This window comes from Epinephelus fuscoguttatus, linkage group LG14 (genome assembly GCF_011397635.1).
Source record: "Epinephelus fuscoguttatus linkage group LG14, E.fuscoguttatus.final_Chr_v1".
Lineage (NCBI taxonomy): Eukaryota > Metazoa > Chordata > Actinopteri > Perciformes > Serranidae > Epinephelus > Epinephelus fuscoguttatus.
In genome coordinates, this window is record NC_064765.1 from 25,032,083 (window position 1) to 25,054,144 (window position 22,062).

Below are 22,062 nucleotides of genomic sequence, written 5' to 3' on the forward strand. Positions count from 1 at the left end.
TGTTTTTTGTCGGGACTTTTATTCACTGACTACCCCTTTTTTATTCCTGGGTAAATACGTGTCTGAAAACCAGAAATGAAAGTAAAAACAGGAACTGTGCTGTGATATATTCAGTAGCAGATATCACTTCAGCTCAGTTTCAAGTGAAAGCCCGGGGGGGGAGAAGAGAGTTTGTAGTGAGCTCTGTTTTGAGAAGTGTTAGCATCTGCTTTGTGTAAGTTGCTTTTGCTTTCAATACTTTGGAAACCAAACTTAGGAGATTTAAACTGCAAACTTATGCGTTTTCTTTCATTAGTGTGGTCAGAGCTGCAGTGTGTTTATTTTCCGACTGAGAAGATAATTATCTGCCTTTGAACAGACAAAGGCAAGGAGCACTTGAAAGGAATAATGACCTCTACGTACGGCAGCCTTCATGACAATTATGTCTCAAACAAAAGGGTAAGACTTTTAAAGTTATTCATTCCGTTTGGCTATGACACATTCGTCTTATGTCTTGTTCTCACATGTATTTCAAACTTCACGTTGCTAGAGGTCGACCAGCTGTGTGACATTAGTTGTGGTTTTGGGCTGTCTGACAGTCCTGGGGATCGTGCTCGCAATCGCTGTGCTGGAAAGACCCCCGGCTCCAAAAGATCATGAGACACTTCCTGAAGTAGGTTGTGGGAGTGATATCTGTACGGATCAGTGCAGGTAATAATCCCACTTAAGATATATATGTCATCTGCACAGTTATATTAGTATTAGTTGATGAATAACTGAATTGCTGAACAACTGTGGGTCAAAGTATATTTGCTGTTGTTGGATTTACAGTCTAACATTATGTAATAGTGTCACCACCAGGGAATTTGAGACTTGAGTGATAATGACTTTATAATTGTTTTGATTTTTAAACCTATTGTATGTAATGATACAAAATAGATCTCTATTATATAACTTTTGTAATAAAACTGATGTTAAATAGGGTGTATACTGCTCAGTTATATCACAAAACATACACCATCTACATCTATTGACTTCATGGTTATTGATTCCCTAAATAGTTTTTCTAGTTATAGTCTCCAGTTCTGCTTTCAGACACTTCCCTCACCAGATGTCTTTGTTTATCTCCTAGCATGGCGCTGGTGGAGAGCATCCCTCAGCACATGAAGTTCAAACCTAATGCAACGCTTGGGATCTCTCTGGAAAAAGCCTGGAAAGATCTTCTCTCCATGGCAACAAACCAAGTGGATGTGTCGTCCTTCTACTGGACTTTAACTGGGGAAGACATTAACGTTAACTCCTCCTCTGACATACCTGTGAGTTGCAGCTAAAACACTTCGCTCTTGTTTAATTTGTTGTTGTCTGTGGACAGGGCCGCTAATACTGAGAGTCTGTCCTCTGCAGGGAAGGGAAATCCTGAAAGAGCTTGAAGAGCTGCCCTCCAGGAATGTATCTGTCCGAGTGGTCACCAGTGTCCCCAGTGTCAGAACAAACTCCACAGATTTAAAGATATTAAAGGAGAAAGGTTTGGATCTGACTCCCCTGTTGTTGTTCTCTACATTCACTGCATTAGATTTTGTTTTTGCACCAGCTTCCCTTGACTGCAGTCTCCTCTTTGACTGTCTGTAGGAGTTCAGGTGAGAAAGGTGAACTTTGGGCGTTTGACACAAGGCGTCCTCCACAGCAAGTTCTGGATTGTTGACAGAAAACATGTGTTTATTGGAAGTGCTAACATGGACTGGAGGGCTCTGACACAGGTGACACCAAAACATCTACAGTGCTTACTTTAAACCTTACAGGTCCCATGTTGTAAAAAGTCAGATTTCCATGTCTTTTTTTAGCATAAAGCACATATGCTATGTAAATACCATGAAAGTATCAAAACCCAATCCATAGAGAAATAAACACAATCCATATTCAGAAACCATGCTTTTAAATGGGCTGTCAGGATTTCCGTGAAGTTGTGATGTCACAACTATACAGACTTTTCCCACCTTAAAACATACATCGTAAGTAGGCCTCTTTGTATTTCCTGTTAGAATCAGACACTAAAAATTATGGAGGTAGCTACTGTGACATCACCCATTGGTTTGTGGACTCCCGTTTTGAAGCCTCCAGTTTGGCATTTTGGTTGACGCCATCTTGTTTCTTTGGAACCATAAGTGACCATATTTGGATGAGAGGGTGGCGCTGTGGAGAAGCAAGAGGTGGATCTGACTAAGAAGATGAGGACACTATCAGCAGACAGCCTATCATTCAAAACAACCCGCCCTTAATTATGCGCAACTTTAAGCCTTAATAAAATATCAACTGGTGAGTTGTAAAAAAAAATTCACCCCTGTACAGTTGTCATGATGTGGGAAATTAGCTAATGAGACCAAAACTGTTTTGTACCAGGCTGTAAACATGTTTATTTGTGCTGTAAAGTTTGGCATTTTACCTTCTCGGAACCCATTGGCTGTATTCGGCGTCTGACTTCCGGCAGACGGCGATACAGCCTCTTGGGGCAGACCCCCAATTTTTTGGCATTCCGGTTTAATTTGGGCGGAGGAGGCGAATTTCCGTTTCCGACTTCCGTTTATATGTAAGTAAATATGCTGAAACATTGCAATGGATTCAGAGTTTGCAGAGATGCCAATTATGTTCCACCTCGTTAGTTCACCGCACGGAGCGTTTAACCTGGCAACAACTGCAGCCGGTTCAAACGTGATTGATCAATATCACGCGGACTACAAACAGCCTAGCACCGGAAACCAGGGCTCTTCCGCTCTTCTTCCGGAGGCAAGATCTCCGGGGTTTGCCTACAGAAGTCTGTATATAGAGACTAGGCATTTTAACATGGGGTCCATGGAGATTGACTGACTTCTGGAGCCAGCCTCAAGTGGCCATTCAAAGAACTGCAGCCGCGGAGGTTGTCGCTTAGTTTGAATGTTTCGCAGTGTATATAAATGACATCAGCTGATAGAAAATAAACTTGGACACTAGCGGTTGCCAAACAATGCAATTCCAGTGCTGTTACAGCAATTCCCCCAGCTGCAATGATAAACGCAGAGAGTACAGGTGTGGAAGACCCAGAGCTTTTTCCGGAGGTGGACTTAAAGAAATAGCAGGCACTAAAAAGTAGTGTTTCAGGCAGAGGGTGAATACAGATGTCACTGAATAGACACTCTCTGGAAAACAATGTGTTTTTGAACATTAAAGTATGTAAACATTTTCTTGTAGGAACCCAAAATACAAGTATGAACCTGAAAATGAGCATAATATGGGACCTTTAAAATGCTGCCAAACAATTCTATAATTCACTTAACTTGTCTGTAGGTGAAGGAGCTGGGTGTAGTCGTCTACAACTGCTCCAGTCTAGCAAAGGACCTGCTGAAGATTTTCCAGTCCTACTGGGTGATGGGACAGCCCAACAGTACCCTGCCACAACCCTGGCCTGCAGAGTATGACACTGCCATCAACAAACATCACCCCCTGCAGGTGAAAGCTGATAATGTCTCCAGCAGGCTGTACCTTACAGTGAGTTCCTTAAGTTTCAGTTCTTTTTTACAGAACATTGTTATTCTGGTGTATAAAGAGCTCTTGTTTCTGTTTACATTGAAGTGTGTGTATTACAGTTTTTAGCCACCTCTGAACCTCAAACTGTGAAATATAAGTCAGGTTTTATGAATGAAATGTTTTTGGTGGTGGTATTATTCCATATTTGTGTTTCACCCCAGGGTTCTCCACCTTCGTTCTGTCCTCCGTCGAGGACTCAGGACCTGGAGGCTATTCTCTCCATCATCTCAGAGGCCCAGCACTACATGGATGTAGCCGTCATGGAGTACTTCCCCGTCATGCGCTTTGACAAGCCTCAGAGGTGACCCACAAAAGAAACCAGTTATTTCCATCACGCAACTCACCTCTTTTGCTTTATTCTTCAGTTTCTCTTCTTCTTTTACGCGAACAGATACTGGCCTGTCATTGACGACGCCATCAGGACGGCTGCTTTTGAGAGGAGGGTTAAGATCCGGATGCTGATCAGCTGTGGGCGGGACTCTGATCCAGGCATGCTGCCCTTCCTTCAGTCTCTGGCCTCGATGGACAGCCCTCGCCAGGATATCAGCATCGAGATAGTAAGACACAACATAAAATAACTGCGTCTGCTGGGAGTAAGCACAGATCTTCGACTCTGAATTTTCTTTGTTGTTTGCACATCATTCTCTTTTCAGAAACTGTACATTGTGCCTGTGGGAAACCAGTCTGATATTCCATACAGCAGAGTCAACCACAATAAATACATGGTGACTGATAAAGTCGCCTACATTGGTGAGTGGCAGATCATCTTCAATGTTTTTATTTCCACTCATTTATAGTTCACTTTAAACTCAGCAAAATTCCTGTGCATTCATGTGTTGAGGAGCCATTTGTTACATGTGAACTGGTTAATCATTGACCAGATAATGTTATGTTTGTTCCTCAGGTACCTCCAACTGGTCAGGGGACTACTATGTGACCACAGCTGGAGTGGGTCTAGTGATTTCCCAGCATGCTCCTCACCCTATATGGGAGACCAAGGCCCTGCAGGGCAAGCTCAGGGCAGTCTTTGACAGAGACTGGTTCTCTGAGTTTGCTGTGCAGCTCGATGACCTGGGGCACCACCCAGACTGTGCACTGTCAAGATGACAGAAACATAAAACATAAAAGGACATAAAAATAGTTTTTATTATTGAGGTCAAACCACAGTTTTGATTTATGTTGATGTTTTTATATTATCTTTGTCCAACTTAACAGCTTTTGTATATTATGAGAGGGAAAAATGACAAATCATTTTCGATAAAGTGAACGTACACTGACAGTAAGGATAAACTGGAGGTTTTTAAAAATGGAGCACTGACATCAATAGTTTAAAGTATACCAGCTGTAATGTAATATAATGCACCTGTACCTACAAGTAAGGTTTACTGAGTTATTATTGATGTTTTTATAAGATATGATGGGTGTTAAGTGCTGAGCTGATTGTTGAATTTGTGATTGCTGTATATATTTTATAACTATTAAAACATAGCCTATATACTGTTTCAACATCTATGAGACTTTGTTAACAATTAAAATAATGTGTGTCGAAAGTCGGTCATTTCAAAACCACAGCTGCAGTTGTAAGAATGAAATTTTAGTAAACTGCAATTGTGTCACCCAGAAAGTTTGTACTCTTATTTTGGCATTGTCCTGATGCAGGATGCTCAGGGGAAGCAATAACAAGATTCATACTGATTACATAGTCTTCAACTTTAAGATTTGTTTTTTTAAAATTGCTGTTTAGTTTAATATTTATTAAAAGTAACCAAAATAAAATGTACTTTGACACAATCTCATTAAAGCTAATAAAAAGCTATTTAAAATTATAGCCGTTTCTGTTTTTGATGCTGTAAAGATATTTAAAAGACGTGTCTCTTTTCTGATGAGGCACATCTTCAGTATTGAGGATATCTTTATTATCCCTGTAAGGCAAATTGTTGAGCAGTCAGCAGTTTCATACACCAGACAGAACGTTGTCTGTTTATGTGATAATGTCTCGGTGCTTTCCACTAGATATTAAGTCTTGTTTACATATTTTTATGCTTAATTCAGTTCAGTTCAATAGAACTTATCCCAAGGGGAATTCTTGTGCCAGAGAATGCTTCAAAATACAATAACACAAAGTACAGTAACCACAATTTAACATTCACAACCAGTGAGTTCCCCAGGTCAGGGTCACTCACTAGGCCCAGTTTTAGAAACAATAGAATATTAAATATCTGGCAATATATACCAATATACGAGATAAGAAGTGTATAGTGTGTAGAAGTTTAATCAACTAAATCAATGGGACACATATGTAGAAATGTACATGGGTAACATACAGCACAATTTGATCTAACTGGGCTGAACCAGTAAAACCATTGCAAGGTAATCTGTAAATAACAACTCAACATGTTTCCCTCTCTTTTAGTATAAAGAAGTACACTCTGAAAATGTTCATGCTTTTGCAAAACAGATGAACGGCCTGAGATATCTCAAGAAAAATAAGTGCAATTTCGACTTGTCTGTTTTTCCACATTCAGTAAAACTACTCACATATGCACACATTTCCACTCCTGTGTAGTATGCTGGCATCACCACATCAGACTAAAGTGGAAGCCATCGAGGAAGGAGGTTAAGTTATCCCCTGCCTTACAGACCATTTACAAATCAAAGGTCTTGGCAGTGCCTTAGTAAAAAGTTCCACCAATATTGTTTTAAATATTAGTCTGATACCATTACTTTTGTACTGACGCTGCTGATTCACAATACTTTGCACTGTGTTGAATATCTTTAAATATGACAACAAGAAGCCTCATTTTACAAGAAGTTGACTACTCACTGTTTAACTTGCTCCTGACATTTGGTAACTCTTAGCCATCAGAAGTGCATTAACATTAGGTGTGCAGACTCATCCAGTGAGCCGGATTGGACCTTTTTTTTGGCCGGGGGCCGTACGTTTGACGCCCCTGGCCTAAATGGACCTGTGTGTTATTCCCCTCCCTGACAGTAGAGGCGCTGCGATTAAACGCTTGTGTCCGCAGTGAGGGCGCAGGGCGGGGCTCCGGCTGGTGTAGTACGTGTGCTTCACAGCAGTTAGCTTTCAGCCAGTAAACCGAAGCTAAAGCTGAACTCAGAAATATGGTGCTGCTCGAAAACGATTCGGTAAGAATAAAAAGCATATTGTGAATAACTTCAACTGTCGATGTTAATGCTAAAAAACTAGAAATCAACACTGTCTGCTTTAGCTAAGTTAACCGATATCCATAACGTTAAACAAGCTAAGTTAGTCGTCTAACTGACTCATTAGCCAACCGGCTAACGTTTGCCTGAAGCTAACACTGACTTTGCGTCAAGATGCAGCTACGTTAGTTTAGTTACTGCACTTTCTACCAAAATAAGGTAATGTTGCGTTGAAGTGGTTAATATTTCGTCCACACACAACAATAGTCAAATGTGTACTGCAAGTTAAGGGTAGCACTCAGTAACGTGTATTTCAAGACTGCTAGCGTTAACTCGAGTAACGTTAAGCTAACTTACAAGTTAGTTTCTTAAAACTGACGTTAGCTTGTTCAACTAGTCGTTTTTGTAACCCATCGTCATTTGTGAGAGTATGAAGTTGCGTTACCACACCACTGTTAATGAGCGCTACATTTGGCTAGCTAAAACTAATGCTGTCTGCTAGAAAAGGCTGTTGACTATTTTGCTCTCTTTCTTTAACGTTATGTTAATGAGAGTAGGCTAATTTAAAAGTTTTTAGTATGACGCAATAGCAAAACAACCAGAAATCATGGATTACCAGAACCATTCGGAAACATGAATAGTTACAGAGAGCAGCCAACTGTGCGAGAAGACACAAAAAGAATACATTATAGTGCCTAAGTTAAAGGAGCTGATGGGATTAACAGATACAAACATTTTATATGATTTTATTCATATATCTTTTAATTTCTTTTTGTTAAATTGAGTGAAGCCTTTAATTTTACTTCACACTTGCACTTACCTGCTGGCAAAATGTAGATCAACTTAATTCAATCTAATAACCATATTCCTACATAACACCTACCTCTGCACAAGACCACATATATACTGTTTACATGCCACGTCATTTGTCCAAAAATCTGTCCTAAATTTGGTTAAAAGTTGTCTTGAAATTCTTAAAAAGCATTAAATTTAACTGTTTGATCCCCTGCTGTTTAAATATCATCACTGGGGCTCTAATATTTGTTTTTGCTGTTTTCCAGTTCCTCACAGAGCTCACACGGCTGTTCCAGAAGTGCAGAACATCTGGCAGTGTCGTCATTACACTAAAGAAATGTAAGCAAATCCCTCCTGACTTTTGACCGTAGTCATTCATGTCTAATCAGAAGGTGAAATTTTGACTTTATCCTTTGAACATCTAAGCAGCTGGAAGGGGGTGTGTTTCTTGTTTCCAGATGACGGGAGGACCAAGCCGCAGCCCAGAAAGGGCCACACAGAGTCATTTGAACCAGCAGACAACAAATGTCTCATCAGAGCATCTGACGGCAAGAAGAAAATAAGCACAGTGGTGAGCTTACTGTGTTTCCTTTGTGTTTGATGTTATAGATCTGTGATATTTTGCTGTTAATGCTGAATTCTCATTTCTCTCTATTTCAGGTCAGCACCAAAGAAGTAATCAAGTTTCAAATGGTAGGTTGATTTCAGTGTTGTTTTAAAGCTAGTCCTCTGGGTAACTGCAAGCACACTTTCTTAATTAAGTCTCCTTGATGTTATTCAGATTATCTTTAGTGTCATAGCAGTTTGTCTTTGATAAATGAGCTGTGAGAATTTAATCATTGTCTCCTCTTCACAGGCATACTCCAACCTCCTTAGAGCTCACATGGATGGACTTAAGAAGAAAGATAAGAAAAGCAAAAGCAAGAAAACCAAAGCCACCCAATGAGCAACAGACTCTTTAACATAACCACGGGTACCTAAACTGGCCTGTACCATCTGAGGAAATGGGAAAGGCCTCCATCTGGTCTGTTGCCCCACTCAGCTCTCTTCCCATTCACCTGAGGCCTCAGAATCACTGTTCATCCACCCGGTGACTGCTCTGATATTATGCCATTGTTTGCATGGTAATGTCTCATCCCTGGCTGTTTGAAGCCATCGGCCATCTGGAACAGAAAACCTGATGATCTCCCGTACAGGATGAAGCAAGTCAACTTCATTGAATCGCCACCATATCTGCTTCGGAACCAGGTCATTCACAGCAGCGTCACCTCCATGGAGCCCAATGTTTACCTGCCCTTCATACTATTTAATTGTTAGAGTCCATATTTATGTTATATTTGCCACTGACCTACGAGCTGTGTTGCCATGTTTCAATTCGACTGCGCTTTGAGAAGCATTATAGGATTTTTTTTTTTTAATTAAGTAAGCATCTATTTTACTGCAAAGTTGCTTTGAAGCACAGAACTTAACTTAATCAGATCAGATGATATGTTTTTTATTTTAAACACATTTTACTGTATGAAGCTTGATACTGGAGATAAAAAATTTACTTAATTCTATGTTTTTAGTACACCTCCTAAAGTACAATGAATATTATTTTTGTTTTGAACCATGGTATCAAACCAAACTGTCAAACTGGCTGTCTCACATTGTTAAAGGCCAGTAATTCCTACTGTGTAGCTTTGGTTCAGGTGGTTAAGTGAAATCTGAGTGATGAAACAACACACAAAATCTTAAAAGTTGTAGATTTTACTGAAAAGGCATGTTTGAGTTATGAGTACAGAGACAAAGTCTTGGCTGTAATTCTAATAATGTTTCTGTTAATCACAATGACAAGGCAGATATCACTACAGCCACTATATTTGTGTTGTCTCTTCGTGCTCTAAGGTCCTGATCTCATGGAAGAGGACTGCAGCAGAATTTAAGTTCAGAAATAAAGTGCGTTGTTGAAAATCACTACGTTGTTCTTTTGTCCATAGTGATTAAAAAAAGCAAACAATGACTGCAGTAAACATGTAAACACGAGCAATGTAGAAAAGGAGACACTAAATACACTATATACATGAACACATTTCTGTGCTGCACTGGTAAAAACAGTCTGAGTTGTGTTAAGAGAAGAAGCATCTCATAGCGCTGTGTTCTTCTTGTCTGGTCTTTCCTTCGGGGAGAGTGCGAGGTGGCGCTGTCGGTTGCTCTCCTCCTCGTATCCCTGCTTCATGAGGCTGGTCAGATACTGGAACATGGTCTGTGATCAAAACAAGTAGTGGAAGCAGAAATATTCAGACCTTTTACTTTAGTAAACGTAGCAATACAACAGTGCAGAAATACTTTGTCACAAGTTAAAGTCCTACATTCAATATCTTAAAAGTGGAAAGGAATAGGCTTTAAAATACAAAAAGTTAAAAGTACTCGTGCAGAACGGCCTCTTTCAGAATATTATTAGATCAGACTTGGTGATGAATTAATGTAGACATCACATTAATGGTGCAGCTGGCAAAGGTAGAGGTGGTTTTTACTTCATATACTGCTGAGAATTATGTGAATTTTCCCAAGGGATCAATGGAAGTTTCAGATCTATCTATAGTAATACATCATAATTTATTTGTTGATTATATTATGTATTAATCTCAATCTGCAAAGTGACTAGTAGGCCTAACTAATGTAAACTTAGTGTATAAAGTATGATATTGACTTCCAAGATGTAGTGGAGTTGTACTTGAGTACAGTACTTAAGTTACAATCTACCATTACAAAAACACACTGAACTGGGCCCCCATAGGTGAAGGACATTCATTCACATTAAATTGTATGAAAGGGAAGTGTGTATTACTTTGAATGCAGACAAATTTGCTGTTCAGTCACCATCTTATATATGTGTACTGTGCTTAATTATCCAGCAGGGCCTTAGAAATATGCTTTTCTATGTGTGAATCAGTGAAAAACTCTGCTAATAGATATTGTTTGGTTGTTCACAAACATGCACCAAAGTGGTGGATGTGGGATAGGGAAGGTTACCTGAAAGATATGTGCAGCTGAGTTATGAAATCAATATTTTATTCTTGATTAAACCATGGTTACTGTTTACATATAAAATATCTTAATTAAGCAGTTACTTGAAGAAAGTGTGGGAGACAAGAGAAAAACTCTTGGTATAAACTTTAGATTTGCAGCAGTTCTGCTTGGTGCACAGTCTGTTATTATTTAGAGTATCAAATTAACCTAATTTGATAACCAGTTAATCAGTTTGAATTATTGAAAAAATAACTAAAAAAAATTCTCTGATTCCAGCTTCTCAAATCTAAAAATTCTCTGGTTTCTTTGATCCTCTATGACAGTAAACGGAATATCTTTGGGTTGTGGTAAAAACAAGACATTTGAGGACGGCATCTTGGGCTTCGGGAAGCACTGATTGGCACTGTTTTCTTTTTTTTTTTTTTATATTTTGATGCTTGGTAAGTAGAGGTGTTTTGTAATCCTAAAAAGTATTAGCCAAATGTCTGACAAATGAGGCATAAAATAAAAGTAACCAACTTTAACCACTAGAGGGCAGCAGAGTCCACTCATTGAAGCAGAAAGCTGTACAGAAACCAATGTTATTAAATGTAGATGTTAATGAAATTTAACATGAAGCTACAGACATGCTGTTTCTACAAAGCACACATAATTGCACATTAAAATAGATGTAATCTTAGATATGTGTTTTTCCACAAGTGAATAATGTATTAAACCAACGGATGGATTACTGAACTGGCCTACTGGGGACAGTCAAAATGTCAAATGAACACATACAGACAGAAAATAACCACAAAGAGACATAAAACCACAATATAGACAGAAATTTACCTCAGAGAGCAACAACGAGGAGACACAAAATGACAAAAAAAAGATGCACAATGACTACAAAGAGAAAATCACCACAAAGTCTCTGTCTTGCTCCTGTGTGGGAGAGGTGGTGTGACCTTTGTATCTCTTAGCCCAGGGGCCCACTGTCTCAGAATATGCCCATGCTTAAACCTCTTAAATTTAGTGAGGCCTATGCTGTTCATTGTCAGACAGAGCTACACTAAAACTATATTCCTTGAAGGAAAGAGATGTATCTATTGTGTATAAATGCTGAGCAGCCGCAGCATTATTCTCCTCATTAGAACCATAAGGGATCCTGAGGTGACATAACATGATGTGACAGAGCCATGCTCCATTTTCCCAGTATGCTCATGTATGGTTCAGTGACATGTAAACTCCGCATCACTCAAGCTTGTGTTGGACTGGTTCCCATATTGACATGTTACATGACGCATTAAGGATACATGCAGAGCTCTGACGCTGACACATCGAGCCTATTTTCACGAGACGTGTTCCCAGAATGGGTCAGTGAAGGGGTTGCTGATTAACACCCACACAATGGCAGTCCTTACCTTCCATGCTTCCTCCAGCTCGGCCGTCCACCTCTCCTTCAGGATGGGCTGCACGGCGCAGATGAATTCTGCTCCGACGTACTGGAAAATAATTACGTAAGATACTCAGTGATGTGCTTACGCCTTAGTAACTAGGCTGGTATCCAGTTGGTGTGTGACTCCATTGTTATTTGCTAGAGTAGGTGGTGGTTTCCATTTTGCAGTTTTAGGTCAATTCATTCAGCTGCTGTGATTTCAGGAGTCTAAGTATAATAGTGAGTCTGACAAAGAGCTACAGTATCAGCTGAAATTAGACTATGTGGAGTCCTTTATGAATAAAGCAGCATGGCAAAAACACAGTGTGGAGCACTGGTGGGATCATTGGGGTCTTACACTGTAGTACTTAGGCAGAGCGTTGTAATGGTAATGGCTTTTTCCCAGCTCCAGAGCCAGAGCTTCCAGTCTCTCCAGCTGGTCCAGTCTGGCCACGCTTTTCTCGATGAAAGACATCACCCTGAAAGAGATGGAGAAAAAATACCCTGGCCTGATTGATCCGTCAGTTAATCGTGAGTTAGCAGCAGGAGACTATCAACTGATACATCTTCACTGTTAGATAAGTGTGACACTCCTCTGTGTTGAAAGGCTGCACGCTGACATTTGCAGGTTCACAAAACTCAAATGCCAAGAAAGATAAATGCAATTGATTGTGTACCTTATCAATCCAGCTCACACTTGATGATGCGAAATTGCACGATACTTCATGGCCCTGAAAACATGTTTTTTTTCTCCCGCCTGCACAAACACCACAAGATCAATTTTCTTTGTTGCTCTTGCAGGTGCGTCTGCCATCACTGCAGAGTGTGTGCGTGACAGTTTTGAAGATGAAAATGGAACAAAGGGTTAGAGCCGGTTTAGCTTTCTCTTTCCCGTGTCTCACCGCCACCGCGGACATTTGTACAAATGTCCCTGAGTGCGGTTGGAGGGCCATTATCGCTGAATTTGAGAGCAGCTGGTTCACACTGGGGTGCACAGCACATTTTGTCTGTGCGCTGCTGCTGCAATGCCACACTAGCCTCTGTACCTTCAAGTCCTCAGGCAGTAATTGGCTGCTTTGGCCTCGTGCATAGAGGAACACAGAGAGGCCTGATGCACTCTGGAAACAACAGACAAGTGGCTGTGATAGATGCTACAAGCTCTGTCTGCAGCAGAGTGGAAAGCAACAACCTGAGGCGCTCTACCACATATCTTATGATCTGTGTCTGGCACTGTGTGCAACATTTTTTTTTATTATTATGTATTGGTAAGAAGATGAGTCTAGTGATATTCTATATTTTATCATGAAAAGACCAAAACAACTATGTATTGATTCCACTGAGGAGTATTGTCTGTAGCCAGAGCCTGATATTGTTCAGTAACATAAAGCTCCATTGTTGTCAAAGAGATATTAAACACATTGATGAGCCACACTGTTGCACTGGGTGACATGTTCCTTTAATAATGACGAACACGGTCATTGTAGTTTGAGTCAGTCTCACCTAAACTGTCTTGCTGTCACACATACTCCCTAACATTCTCACGAGAGTAGTGATTCCCAACTAGGGGTACCTGCACCCCGGTGGATACTTCTCCCAAAAATAATATGTGTGAAGTGGCTCTGATAATTTGGAAAAGCTGAAATTATGTTTTGGTAGAAGAGTATCTATATACTTGTATTCAGGCGAAAGATACCATAAGGATTACAAATCAGTGTGTAAGGCAGTTACTGCAACTCTGACATCCTTTTCAATCACCTCTTTCCTGTGCTTTTGACTCTAGAGCTGCGGTCATGACTGAATTTCCCTGGTGCAGGATTCATACTTTATCGTATCATATTGTATCGTATCATATCGTATCATCACATAAACCTTTTTTATGACATACTATACTATGACTTTTTCATGACATAATTTACTTTGACTTTTTTTATGACATACTATACTATGACTTATTTACGACATTAATATGACATACTATACTATGACTTTTTTATGACATACTATACTATGATTTGTTTATGACATTAATATGACATACTATACTATGGCTTTTTGAGCATGCCATACTATGACTTTTTTATGACATACTATACTATGACTTTTTATGACAAACTATAATATGACTTTTTTATGACATGACATACTATACTATGACTATTTTTTATGACATACTATACTATGACTTTTTATGGCATAGTATACTATGACGTTTTTATGGCATACTATACTATGACTTTTTTATGACATGACATACTATATTATGACTATTTTTTATGACATACTATTCTATGACTATTTTTTTATGACATACTATACTATGACTTTTTTATGACATGACATACTATACTATGACTATTTTTTTATGACATACTATACTATGACGTTTTTATGGCATACTATACTATGACGTTTTTATGGCATACTATACTGTGACTATTTTTTATGACATACTATACTATGACTTTTTTATGGCATACTATACTATGACTTTTTTATGACATACTATACTATGACTTTTTATGACATACTATACTATGACGTTTTTATGACATACTATACTATGACTTTTTTATGACATGACATACTATACTATGACTATTTTTTATGACATACTATACTATGACATTTTTATGGCATACTATACTATGACTTTTTTATGACATACTATACTATGACTTTTTATGACATACTATACTATGACGTTTTTATGACATGACATACTATACTATGACTATTTTTTATGACATACTATACTATGACTTTTTTATGACATGACATACTATACTATGACTATTTTTTATGACATACTATACTATGACTTTTTTATGACATACTATACTATGACTATTTTTTATGACATACTATACTATGACATTTTTATGGCATACTATACTATGACTTTTTTATGACATACTATACTATGACTTTTTATGACATACTATACTATGACGTTTTTATGACATGACATACTATACTATGACTATTTTTTATCACATACTATACTATGACTTTTTATGACATACTATACTATGACGTTTTTATGACATGACATACTATACTATGACTATTTTTTATCACATACTATACTATGACTTTTTATGGCATACTATACTATGACTTTTTTATGACATACTATACTATGACTTTTTATGACATACTATACTATGACGTTTTTATGACATGACATACTATACTATGACTATTTTTTATGACATACTATACTATGACATTTTTATGGCATACTATACTATGACTTTTTTATGACATACTATACTATGACTTTTTATGACATACTATACTATGACGTTTTTATGACATGACATACTATACTATGACGTTTTTATGACATGACATACTATACTATGACTATTTTTTATCACATACTATAATATGACTTTTTTTTAGCATACTATATTATGACTTTTTATGACATACTATACTGACATTTTTTATGACATACTACAGTTTGACTTTTTTATGACATACTATACTATGACTTTTTGCGGCATACTACACTATGACTTTTTGAAAAACTTCTTCATGACATACTATAACTTTTTTCTGACATACTACACTATGACTTGTTTGGCATACTATACTATGACCTTTTTTTTTACGAAATTCCATACTATAACTTTTCAAAAATGACATATTATTTTTTTTTTAGCATACTCTACTATGACTTTTTCATGACATAATTTACTTTGACTTTTTTATGACATACTATACTATGACTTCTTCAAAAACTTTTTTATGGCATACTATACTATGACTTTTTATGACATACTATAGTATGACTTTTTGCAGCATACTACACACATACTGTACTATGAAATTTTTTTGGCATACAGTACTATGAAATTTATATGGCAAAGTATTCTATGACTTTTACAGCTAAGCCTTGGAACTGTTTTTAAAGATTTACTGCTCCAGCAGAAACCAGTGGGTGACTGGGTGCCTCAGACACGGTAGGGGAGTATGCTAAGAGATGCACTAATGCATTGTTGGCTTTCTTTATTTCATTTGTTAAGAGAATATATAACAATGTCAGCCATGTCCTGTTTTGCTTGGCAACTTTGATGGTCATCATAATGACAGAAGCCAATGAATGGATGTTACACTGGCTATCAATATGCCCTCTAGCCAAGTGTATACCATGCAGTACTATTCCATGCTGTCATTGGCTGGTTTGGTCAGTTTTGCTCTGAATGATGCTGATGTGTCGATGTGATATGAGTTGCAGGGTTGTTGACTGACCGTAGGCCGTGTGCCCTGAGCTCCCTGCTGTTCCGCAACCTCTCCAGGTCCTCCACGTCTCGGAACAGGAAAAAGACATCCTTACATTCTGGATGGGTCTCAAACAACCTGTTACCAAGATAACAACAGTGCATGTAGCCGTCTGTGAACCTCTGAGAAACCAGTATGTAAACCAAAACAAATCTCCTCCTGAGTTAACCAGCTAACCACATATAACCCAAACCGTGACACAGCTGTAACCCTGTGTTCACAGGGCTGAGCGTGTAAATTTCAGCTTATCAACACTGCAATCGGCTTTTCTGTCATCCTTCAGCCATTCTCTCACTTTGAATAGATATCTGATTGTGCCTTTCTGTTCCTACTCTGCTTCTTCTCATCATCACAGCCCTCTGCATTGGTTTTTACACCCAGCAGGTACAATCACTAACAGGCCAGGGTGGATCTGTAATTTTGTTAGCTGGCGCTGGCTAACTCTGCCCTGTCGGAGTCAAGACAGAGTCCCACTTAAATGGAGCCACTGATCCTGATAGAGTTTTGTTTTTCTCATTTAACCTCAATCAATTTCCTTAACAAGAGGGTTTACTCATGTTGCCGTCCAATCAGAGAGCCTTCAAGTCTCCAGCTGAGGTACCTGTGATTAGTCATGCTGCCAGAATACTCATTCGCCTCGTCTGGATGTGAGTTGCATTGTGCTCACAGTGAGATGCAAAGCTTGCGGCATCTCTGCTTTTTCAGTGGGAAGGAAAATGAGATAGAAAAAAAGACAACAATGGCAGGTAGCATTCGCATGCAGCTTTATTATTCAAACTAGATTCAAACAGGGACTTTAGCTGTAGGTGGAAATCCAGCAGAAACAATCTGAACATCTGTGGTGCTGAGCTGCAACACTGATCTAAGCATTAATAATAAATTATAATTTAAAACACTTCTGGGTGTGGTAGGTCAAACTGAAACATAATGTATTTCCTGTTTATTGTCTTCTTCCCATACACTGCTGGTGAGAGGAAATTTGTGTTTCTAAACCTGAAATACTGAACGGATTCTTCATGAATAAATGCATTAGATGTCTAAAACGTGTGCTCCCCTTGATAGATACAGTAGATTGTGAATAGAGGTGATGGGAGAGGTGTTAGAGAAGAGATGGCCTGTTTAATGGCTGCTGCGGAAAACATGAGTAGCTCTGCGCCCTTTTACAAGCAGATAATAATAAAGAGAGGTCTATTGAAACGCAATATATTGACAAAACAAAATATGAGTGAGGTTTTTTTTTTTATTTTATGAGTGAGTGTTTCTGAATACCCTGACAAAGAAATGCATGTTTTCATATGTCTGTTATACAGTACTGCCTGCTTTATATTTGTGTGTTTGGCTCATAGGATTTAGCGTTGTCCTTTGGCAGAAATATGTTTTCATTAGTTTATAATCACCTTAAAATAAGAATTGTTGTGTTTTTGTTACCTTAGAGTCAGCTGTTTATACCGTAAAACTCCAATTAGTAGCCCCAGGCTATTATTTGCTTAAATCACTGAAGTCAACAAGCTTATATTTGGGACAGGCATCTATATGGGAGAGGCCTTTAATTCCTTATAAGCACAACTGTTGCTCAGCAGCGATGCAAAGTAAAGCAAAGTATGAATATTACTTTTTTTTGCGATCAACTGTTTATTGTTTGTATTATAGGCGGGAAATGCAGTGTTGCAATCACAGATGTGGTACAATACAAGAAAATATCTGACATGTCTCTGCCCTCCTCATTTCCCTTGTTTCCTTGATCCCCTCCACCCCGACCGCCTAAACCCTGACAAGGAGAGACCATCGTACCGGAGCTGCAAATACTAGTCCCTTAGTTAAGTAAGGCAGATATTGACTAACAATTATAACTGTCATTGTAATTATTATCCCCATCATTACTATTATTTGCAGCCCTACAAGACAATGTATATGGACCAAAAACATGCAAAGGGAGAAAAAAATAAATAAAAAATAAAATAAAAGCAATATTAATTATGAATAAAATATAATGATAAAAATAACACTTCCTGTCTTTTTATTTAAGTCATTCTAACCACACTCGTTTTCGTCAGGAATCCAATGACCATTATAGTATGAATATTACTTGTATGAAAATTAGGCTTCGAATAACATATCAACTCCAAATCATTCATTTAACCTAGCTCCCGCAGACAAGGCATCAGAGGGAGAGTATTATGACACTAAACATACCGACACAACACCACTTTATCTTGTTAAAACAACTTGGATTGATTTCTATGAAAAAAACCTTTTTCATTCTTTTGATCTGAGGACCCTTACGGACAAAATGAATATGAATAACTTACTAATTAAGGAATGGACACATATTCTGACTTAATGACAGCTTCAAAAGAAGAGAGTCACCGTTTTTTAACCCTACCATGCCAGTAAATCCTAATGAATTACAGTCTTCTCTGGTGCTCATGGTTTCAGTAAAATGAACTGAACGATTGACTTGTGGAGAATCTAACTGTGCTAATGAGTGTAGCACCTCCATATTGACAGACAATCTAAACATTTATATTTGTATGCACGTTCTAAACAGCTAAATAACGTAGAGTTACCAACAACTTGTTTTATATAGCCGAAGAACTTCTATAAAAAGAACTGCTTGGCAACCAGACCAGGCCTCTAACTGAGACAGGCCTTTATTTGTCAACACATGTAGCCACACCAGGCTAGTAAAAGGGACTGGGTGTTTAATTGGGACTAGGCGTTTAATTGAAGTTTTACAGTATCTACATACAGAGCAGGTCCTCTTCCATGGAGTCTGCCATGTTGTTTCTACATTGCACAACCACAGATGCTGCGCTAGATGCCACTAAATCCCACACACTAGACCTTTAAATTATGGTTTATATGATAAGACTGGATGTGTTGAAGTACAGTTTCATTAAATAAGAACTATTTAGGCTCTATTTATTTCTAAATATTCTGAATTTATGCTTGATTAAATAACATAAACTCAACATGTAACACCACAGTGTTTGCACTCCAGTGTAAGTGGCTGTGTGCTTTGCTCTCTCCCACTTCATACCTCCTGCTCACCAGCTTTATTGTTTAGAGAAAAGGGGAAATTGGCTGCTCTTAATTTGTCCATCACTGTCAACACATCTTTTGGAAAGCTGGTGACTTGTGTGGTCTCTTGCGGCATACATGCAAGTATGCAGTGCATATGCAGACAATGTATAGGACCATGTGGAATTTTAATTGCCGCCGTTCAGAAGCTGTATTCATAACTATTTTGGCACTTATGAATAGAGTCCATTTAAGTCTTCAGTGTGTCTTCATTTGTATAAACTGGAAAGCGGAGCAGTCCTTTGCTAAAGAATAAAGTCTGTTAAATCAAGTGCAAGAACATACGATTTATATTTGCTGTGTTACTGTAACTATAACTGTTCGGTCATGAGACAAGCCCTAACAGCCAGGGGGTGGGGGTTCTTGGGGGGGGGCCCACATGAGGCCCGTGAATTCCCAGGCTAACACCCTCATCTCTTCAAATGTTGAGGTCACCCAGGGGACACATGGCACTAATTGGGCTTCTAGCCATGTGCCCGGTGGTCTCTTTACTGTAGATGCTGCTGCCTGAAGGTCCGCCACTTTTTATAAGCATATTCTCTCACTGCTTTCATTTCCCTGCCAAAGGCTAGAAATGTTTCCCCGGATGGTGGTCATCATGCTAATTGATAAAATGCATTTTCTTGATGGCTCATGCCTTTAATTGTATACCACTGTGGCAAGCCTATGGCTGTGTGTGTTTATTACGTAATGTTAAGATGTGATAAGAAGTGATAAGAAGGGAGGAGGGGTGTGTTGCTCTGAGCTGTAGATGAAGAGCTGAGGGGTCAGAGGGCAGAGTGGAGGGATGCTGGATGTTCACTTTGTGGCTTGTATGAAAAGGTCAGGTTCTGTGGCATCTTTCTTTGTCTCCTGGGCCAGCATGTCACTAAACTGTCTGATGAGGTTAAAATGAAAAGTTGCTCCTTTGGTTTGTCTTATGATCAGAAGTATGAGCCATGTAAACAAACATGATATGGAAAATGCAACTGGAAAATGAGTTTGGCTGCAAAATCAACAATATTAAGTCTTTTTTTTTTTTAGCAAATTATTATACCCACAGCATCCTGGCTTAAATTCACAATATAATAAAATGACCGCAGGGAATCAGAGGCTATAAAAGCTACCCTTTTCTATAGGTTTACATCATCTGCCACCCCTCTAATCAGCCAACTAGATTAATAATCTCCATAATTTTGAGGTATCAGACATGGAAAAGTGTTATAAATTCTTACCTGACAAACATAATAATCCCAACTTTGGCTATATCGTCCCGGATAACTTTCCATGACTCCTTGATCATCTGAACCTGATCCTCGCTGGGATACAAAGCAGCTGCACCATCCTCTGTAGTCTTCCCTCCAAACTCTGCTTTTGCTGCCAGACCTGATATTGCGCAGCCCATTCTTCATTAATAAAAAAAACAGGACGGTTATGTTTTTGTGCCAAACCAGGAAGAAAAAAAAAGGATTAATAGTTTTTGTGCCAGAAGAGGTGTGATGTTGCTGGCATCTGGTTTTAGAGCGCGACTCTAACTGCGTCTTGAACTACACGCCTCTGGTCGGTGTCACGGATTTGTGTCAAGTCTGTAAACACGCAGACAGGATGAGTTATGCTCAGCGGTTCAAAATAAAATATCTTGTTATGAGCACATATAAAAAGGAGTGCTGAGTAGTAATTAGGCTTTTATTTTGAAGGATGAACCCGCTGACTTCCTGTGCAAGTCTGTATAAAATGGTTAACTTGACGCAGCTGTTGGCTGCAGAGATGATTCAGTTGAGGGAAACAGCGCGCTGGCTCCGTATAGGCGCTCAGTAACCAGAGGCACCGAGGCTGAGCGGTGCAATCATTTACAATATGACAACATACACAAATTAATAAAGACATACACACATGTGCCCACCTTATAACACTGTCACTAGCTGTTACAGCTGACTCTGGTAGCAAATATCTCCCTATTTTACCAGGGGCACCCCCAGAAATTTTTGAGAGGGGTGGCCAGATAGGGCCACTGAAAATATTGGGGTGAAACACCAAAACCAAAAATTATCATTTGTTTTTGCTGTTGTGGTAAACGGCACAGTGGCACGGTAGTTAGCATTGTCACTTTACAGTGAAGTGTTCCTGGTTCGACCCCAGGGTGGGGGAGCACTTCTCTATGGAGTTTGCATGTTCCCCCCCATGTCAGCATGGATTTTCTCCAGGTACTCCGGCTTCCTCCCACAATCCAAAGACATGCAGGTTAATTGGTGACTCTAAATTGGCCATAAAGGTGAATAGTTGTCTGTCTCTATGCGTCAGCCCTGTGATAGTCTGGCGACCTGTCCAGGGTATACCTCGCCTCTCGCCCAATGTCAACATGGATAGGCTCCAGCACCCCTGTGACCCCCAACAGGATACATGGTTACAGAAAATGAACCTCCACAGAATCCATTTTCATTCAGATATCTTGAAGTGAAAGCTCAAGGGACCCCTATGAAAATGGCCATGCAAATTGTTCCTGTGCTAAAATTTAACCTGAATTTGGAGCATTATTTCACCCCCTTCTTGACAAACTATGCCAATGTGGTTAGTACCAATGGATGCCTGAGGTTGTCTAGTTTCACAAGATGCAAACATCCCTGCACTAGCTTAAAAGATGAGCGCACCACAGCCATTTAAATGCAGTAATGTCGGCCTCCAAATATTGTATCAGGGGACGCCACTGCATTAAAGCCCAACATGTACGACACACACACAGGAGCTGAGCTTGCATATTTCAGAAAGGGAGAGACTAAAACAAAGTTATT

The 22,062-nt window shown here is 39.0% G+C and overlaps 3 protein-coding genes across 5 annotated transcripts; 2 read left to right on the plus strand and 1 right to left on the minus strand.

Moving 5' to 3' along the window:
• The first annotated feature begins 76 nt into the window (after positions 1-76).
• LOC125900549 (5'-3' exonuclease PLD4) lies at positions 77-5,344 on the plus strand. Of its 3 annotated transcripts, none has more exons than XM_049595606.1 (11): positions 77-214; positions 296-438; positions 530-690; positions 1,112-1,295; positions 1,384-1,504; positions 1,609-1,736; positions 3,298-3,498; positions 3,699-3,838; positions 3,929-4,094; positions 4,191-4,287; positions 4,442-5,344. In XM_049595606.1, the coding sequence occupies exons 2-11, from the start codon at positions 388-390 to the stop codon at positions 4,642-4,644; spliced, it is 1,452 nt and encodes a 483-aa protein (XP_049451563.1). In that variant the 5' UTR covers positions 77-214; positions 296-387; the 3' UTR covers positions 4,645-5,344. The 3 variants fall into 3 exon arrangements, with proteins under 3 accessions (XP_049451563.1, XP_049451562.1, XP_049451561.1); XM_049595605.1 differs by having other exon boundaries at positions 359-438; XM_049595604.1 differs by having other exon boundaries at positions 77-438.
• A 1,196-nt stretch (positions 5,345-6,540) lies between these two features.
• On the plus strand, positions 6,541-9,453 carry srp14 (signal recognition particle 14). Its single transcript, XM_049597005.1, has 5 exons — positions 6,541-6,684; positions 7,764-7,836; positions 7,956-8,068; positions 8,158-8,190; positions 8,354-9,453. Exons 1-5 carry the CDS (start codon positions 6,661-6,663, stop codon positions 8,441-8,443), a joined length of 333 nt encoding a protein of 110 aa, XP_049452962.1. The 5' UTR covers positions 6,541-6,660; the 3' UTR covers positions 8,444-9,453.
• Positions 9,440-20,844, minus strand: xgb (x globin). Its single transcript, XM_049597003.1, has 5 exons — positions 20,509-20,844; positions 16,184-16,291; positions 12,285-12,405; positions 11,913-11,993; positions 9,440-9,742 (listed from the first exon to the last, which is right to left on the minus strand). Exons 1-5 carry the CDS (start codon positions 20,676-20,678, stop codon positions 9,623-9,625), a joined length of 600 nt encoding a protein of 199 aa, XP_049452960.1. The 5' UTR covers positions 20,679-20,844; the 3' UTR covers positions 9,440-9,622.
• Between the last annotated feature and the right edge of the window lie 1,218 nt (positions 20,845-22,062).